The 6,094-nt window shown below is 46.5% G+C and overlaps 1 protein-coding gene across 4 annotated transcripts in view; it reads right to left on the reverse strand.

The window, feature by feature from the left end:
• Nucleotides 1–1,494, reverse strand: part of pxylp1 (2-phosphoxylose phosphatase 1) — a 266,750-nt gene extending 265,256 nt beyond the window's left edge. For 2 of the 4 annotated variants that reach the window (XM_072474551.1, XM_072474550.1), the window contains exon 1: nucleotides 1,401–1,494. Coding sequence is in view for 2 of the 4 variants with exons in the window: in XM_072474547.1 (XP_072330648.1) it covers nucleotides 1,110–1,253 (144 nt within the window). In the remaining 2 variants the exon portion in view is untranslated. Of the gene's footprint in view, nucleotides 1–1,109; nucleotides 1,297–1,400 lie in introns of those variants that run through there. The other 2 variants (XM_072474547.1, XM_072474548.1) reach the window with 2 other exon arrangements.
• Between the last annotated feature and the right edge of the window lie 4,600 nt (nucleotides 1,495–6,094).

The raw sequence follows: 6,094 nt of genomic DNA on the forward strand, positions 1-6,094 counted from the left end.
GCTAGAGGTATAAATTCACCCACTCTTAACTTGCCCTGCTTCTCAATCCTTCCTCTGTTTACTTCTCAAACCCTACCCCAAAGGAATGTATATTTCCAGGACGTGTTGACTGACCTGAGTGTTCCCAGCATTTTCTGTGTTTAAGGATATGTGAGTGTGTGTGTAAGCAATGGTGAGATGTGACATTGTTCTAGCACTCCACACACTCTAAATGCCTTTTGCTGTCAGGCATAGAAACTTGAGTTTACCACTCACATCAACGGGATTGAGATAAATCACAAGTAAATCCAGGCCAAATGCATTGTAAAAGCCACCTGACAGTCAATTCAGGGAATTAAACTCAAAGCTTTCTGTAAATTTCAAGTCACAGAAAAAAAAAATCATGACAGACAATGCAAATCCGGAATGTAAATCAATAAATTTTGTTTGCTTTAAAGACATCCAGGGGTTGTCAAAAATGCTACTTCTTTCCTTTTGTTCATAAAATATACTTGAATATACTTCCTTAATTTAAAAAAAGAGCACATTATTTATCTCGCTTTCAATTTCTGAAAATTGCAATGTAAAGGTTTTCAGCCAGTTAGAGCATTTGTTGCATCATACAACAAATGACCCAAGTGACCCATGATAATCTTATTCTGTGCAACATAATTTGCAGTAAAATATAGAAATAACGATAGTGAATAGATGCCCACAGCATTCAGCTAACCACCCAATGTGGTGAATTATTTTAACAAAGGAAAAGGAGAAAGGCTGAATGCAATATTGCGTTTTCCTCAAAGCAGCCCACAGCCAACACACTGCCAAGAGTCCCAGGCGCCATCCTTTGTTGCCAATGCAGAGTGGTGTGATCCTCAGACCCATCGGAACATGTGGTGGGGAATGTCACAAACGCGCGGGGAGGGGGGGGGGGCTGATCTGAGCCCAAACGAAGCCAATCTGCGGGTGGCTTTTTACGGTCACGTTGCCGGTAAAAAGCCCGTTGCTGCAACCAGACCCCTTTGTTTGAGCTTAATTTCCAGATTGAAGGGTTAACTATTTAGTACAGCAGTGCAGGGGGGGGGGGTCGCCTGTCCTTTGTGATCACTTTCTTAGAAAGCAGTCCTTACCTGCAATGTGTGCGGTTGTGGATTGTGAGGCGCTGACACCGTTACTCCAACTCTTTCCCCTTTGGACAGATGGTGACTCGCAGTCAAGCTGTCACTGCCGTCGATACCTCGCGTCTCCCCCTCCCCGCCACACTCATGGAGCATTTCCAGTAATGTTGAAAGGAGAGGAGTGAGAGAGAAATAACCCCCCTCCCACTGTGAAACTATCACCAGCAGTGAGCGCCGCAACCCTCTGGCCCTTGGGCACACAATGAAAGCTTCCCCAAAGTAGCGCCAAAGCCACTCACTCACCTTGTCCCTCCCGTCCAGCCAGCTATCCAGCCTGCTTCCCCACTCTGGAGTCGGAGAAAGTATTTGTTTCTCTTCCTTTCGCCCAGTTCCTGGGGAAAAGTATGCCGGAACAAATATAAACGTGTAACCGGCTGCCATCTACTGGTTCAAAGAGACTGAAACAGCTCCCAATCGACATAGATGCCACCGAGCTGGAGCCAGACACCCCAGGATAAGCTGCTTCAGCTCAAACAAAGCTTTTAAGAAGGAGTCATCCCACACTTGAAACATTAGCTCCCGTCTCTCTCGGATGCTGTCAGACCTGCTGAGATGGCCCAGCATTTTCTGTTTTTGGTTTCAGATTCCAGCATCCGCAGTAATTTGTGTAGTGATAGGCATCACTGTATATACATAAGGGGTGTGGTAAACCACTGTTGTACTTATATTAGAGGTTGTACGATAGAACCTGAACTACAGGTTCGCCTGTGGCCCCTGCCTGCTGGCTCTGCCCAGGAGGTGGGGTATAAATATGCGTGTCCTCCAGTTCGCAGCCATTTCGCCAGCTGCTGTTGGAGGCCACACCTGATACCAATAAAGCCTCAGTTTGGATTCAACTTTGGTCTTTAAGTCAAATTGATCGTGCCTCAAGGGGTTAATGTAAATACACCACAACTAAGAGCCCTAGAGGAAGCACCTAAATAAAGCATCTACTTCAACTGTAAGACTACGAGCTTTATTCAGACACAAGGAATAATACATTTTTTTTACAGTTGAAGTAGATGCTTTATTTAGTGAGTTCGTTCTCTCTCCAGCGCTTATACTATATGTCACATCTGAGCTGTCTGTCTGTCCTGATCACCAGCTGCTGTTCCTGTGCAGAGTGCCTTTTGACTTCCTGTTTTGTCTATTATATACATCTCTGGTGCTCCCTCTAGTGGTTACTTAGTTGTGGTGTATTTACATTAACCCCTTGTGTATATACAGTGATGCATAACACTACAATTTGCTTTTATCTTTGTCAGAGATGGAGGTTTTTTCCCCCACTTTCATATATTCAATGTCACTGAGCACAGGTGTTCCCCCAAATGTTTTTCCTGATGACTTAGTTTTTCCAGTTTTCTCCTCTACACACTGACTTCCACAGGATTACACCATGGGCCTGCCTGCAGGAACAGTACAGCAATCACAGGCAATTTGTCAGTCCACCTTGTGTGATCAGCAGTTGCTGATAAAATTCTGAATGGACTGGACATCACTGCCTTCAGCGCCACTTGTACCTGAGTCCTGCTGCAAATGGGTTCTGCTCTCCACTCGGGTCTTCTTGTGAGAGTTGGACCTCCTGCCTACAGTGTGTCACATTGCATCCATTAGTAGCAGAACACGGGGAACAGCATTGTTCAAGGGAGAGAGAAGTAGGAAGCAGTGGGGTGGGTTTTCACGATGCGGACGAGAAGCAGAAGACGGGACCGTGTCCGGGCCCTTTTCCCGCTCGCAGGGGGAAATAGTCACTTTTGTAGATTTTCATGGAAGTCCCTCCTTAATTGGCATGGGGACAGATTCCTTCTCCAATTAAGGGGCAGTGGGCAGGCTTTTCAAAGCAGCACAGCCAATCAGAGGTCCTCCAGCTTGAGAGGAGCAGTATCATGAAAATAGATGGTCAGTAACTGAGAGGGCACTTCAACATGGAGGCACCCTCTCAACAACTTCTTAAAAAATTTAAATGGCAGGGGATGCCTCTCTACAAGGTGACCGTCCGCTGCACCCACAGCCAGACAGGCAAGAAGGGTCTCTAGGCACACCTGGCAAACTGCCTGCTGCTGGGTGCCTGCCTCCAATCACCTAAACTGGCCTCAACCGGTTTGGAAATCTAGCAGCCTACTTGAATTTTAAGTGAGCTTTGACAGCCTAGAATTTACATTATCAAGCAAGTTTAGCCGGGTGTTTCCTGTCGCTCGCAGCGCCGACGAAAGACCACGCTAAATCGAAAAGGACTCTTGCAATCGAGGGCCTTGGGAATGGCTTGCCGAGGCCACACTTAGTCCCTTTTCTTGCATTGAGGAGCTCTGCTCGTCAGAACTCCTCAGTGAAAGAGGAGATCGGGACTCCATTTTTAAATAGCACCCCTCCATGCTACACCTGGACTTCCCCAAATACTCAACTATAAGGGGGTCCTTGGGCCCCCTCCCATACCCCACCTCATCCAGACAGGGCAGCCCTGGGCCCGATCCCTGCCATGGGTACAATGTCAACCTGGCAGTGCCACCTGGGAGGTGCAAGGCTGGCAGTGCCAGGGCACCAGGCCAACAGTGCCTTGGTATCCAGGTAGCACCAGTAGTGCCAGCTTACCATCCTTCACAGAGGCCAACCTCCCAGGGCCCTCTGATCCCCTAGGAGACATCCCCAAGTGCTGGCCCACCTGGTCCCCGTTTGTGGGGACCGATACTTGCCTAAGATTTCCAAGGCAAAGGCGTTAAATCTCAACACCTCAACACCGGATAGATCAGGCGAGCTGCATATTAGAGTGAGACTAGCTGCTCACTCTAATGTGCAGATTTGACAAATACTGATCCTGTCCACATTGATTGCGATCCAGATCGCGACATCTCGTGAAGAGGGCACTCCCTACATCTACCGGCCATGTCACGCCCCTGTGCGGGCGATGCGCCCAGTAGATCGTGTCCATGATTTCATTTACTAATTTCAAACAACTTTTATTTGTATAGAAGTATTAAAATAGTGCACATGCTACGCTTCCCAATTGTCACAACAGTGGGCCATAAGGCTTGCCAACCTTTTTTACATTTGGGGCCACATTTCCATATTTGTCTCATTCAAGGGGCCAATGAGCAAATTTCAGAAAGATAGGTTTCGGTGCCACATTAAACCAGTTGAGGTATGAAGAAAATAAATAACGTGCTGAGCAAAAATAACACAATGTTCAAACAATAAATGGTTAAGATAAAAGAAGGGTAATTAGTAAAATTACCATTAGAGTGTGAGGGTCAGAGAGTTTGTGTGTGTATGTCTTGCTCACTCCCAGTCTCAGGATGCTCACTCACTCACCCTCACCCACTGTGTGAGCGGGTGTGTGTTAGTGTGTGGAGGTGAGCTTGACCGAAAAACCTGAGACTGGGAGTAAAGCAAACACACAACTACTCACACAAACACACTCACCCTCTCACATACACATGCACAGTCACCCTCTCACACACAGACACATACATATAATCATCCTGTCACATAAACACAAATACACACTTGTCCCCCCTCACACATATCCATCCTCACACACAAGCACATACACATTTGCCCACTGACACACACTTTCAACCTCATTCTCTCGTCCACTCCCTCCTCCCGAAGGCTTCTTTTTCCCCATCAAATTCTATGCCACTGTTGTTTTCTGCTCTTCCAATCGGAAACTGCTTCTCGCCCATATGTGCTGCTAATAGACTCACTGCCGGGAGGGAAACAGGGCCGGATTTTCCACACCTCCAAGTGGAGACGGAGGTGGCCCGACATTGGCTGGCCATGAGATCTTCTGGTCCCCCCGCTGTCAATGGGGTTTCCCGTTTTATGGAACTCCTGCCACCAAGAACCCTGCGGCGGGCGTTCACCGTTGGCGAGACTGGAAGATCACGCCAGCAGGAACAGCTGGAAAACTCCGGTCACAGTCTCTGATTGGAGGAGCAGCCTTCTCGCAGAATCTTCAACTTCACTCAACCGTCTTACCAGCACTTTGAAAAGTGGCACCGGAGGCCACATAGAGAGGCTTCATGGCTTGTATCTAGCCTGCGGGCCGTGGGTTGGACAAGCTTGATTTAAATATAATATATGTCGTACTTTGATTTATAATGCTCCTGTGAAATACCTGAGGATGTTTGACCATATTAGTGGTGCAATATCAATATAAAAGCTGAAGTTGTTGTTGCACCCTACTTTCTTTCTGAGCCTCGCTTTTCAGGCCTCAACAGGTTCTCATTTACAAGATGGGGCATGCTCCAATTGCACCAGAATGAAACATTGTCTTGGCAGAAAGGATAAATAGGGAAGTGGCAAAGGCCTAGTAAGACAAAGACAGGGACATTTCGACAAGAAATGAAAAAAGTCTAAATATAAATGAAACAGCAAAGGAGAAAATAGACAGTCAAACAATAAAGGGAGGGAATAAATGCACTTGGAATATATAGAGTAATAGATCAGTAGGGGGTAGGTTAGCTCAGTTGGCTGAATGGCTGGTTCATAACATGGAGCGACACCAGCAGCACTGGTTCAATTCGTATACCGGCTCAACTTATCCAGGAAGGCGCCGCTTTCTCAGCCTTGCCCCTCACCTGAGGTATGTTGCCCCTCAGGTTAACTCATCAGCAGTCAGCTCTCTCTCAAAAGGAGAGAGCAACCTATGGTCTTCGGGGAATATGACGACTTTCAAAGAGGAATGGTACAAATGACGTGAGAGGAAATGCTATGATAAATGATTTAAATGTCTGTACAGCAATACATGTAGTACCATAACAAACTGGGAGCAATAATACATTGTGAGGAAGCAGAATAATAATCAGAGGGGATTTCACTTCCCCCAAAATTAATTTGTCAGATGTAGGAGTTAACAGAGAAAAGGGAAGGGAATTCTTACAATGTTGTCAGAACTCCTTTCTAACATATTATGTAATAAGCTTACAACTACCACAACTTGTAATTATGTTCGGCACCTT

The sequence above is a fragment of the Scyliorhinus torazame genome, chromosome 14 (assembly GCF_047496885.1).
Source record: "Scyliorhinus torazame isolate Kashiwa2021f chromosome 14, sScyTor2.1, whole genome shotgun sequence".
NCBI lineage: Eukaryota > Metazoa > Chordata > Chondrichthyes > Carcharhiniformes > Scyliorhinidae > Scyliorhinus > Scyliorhinus torazame.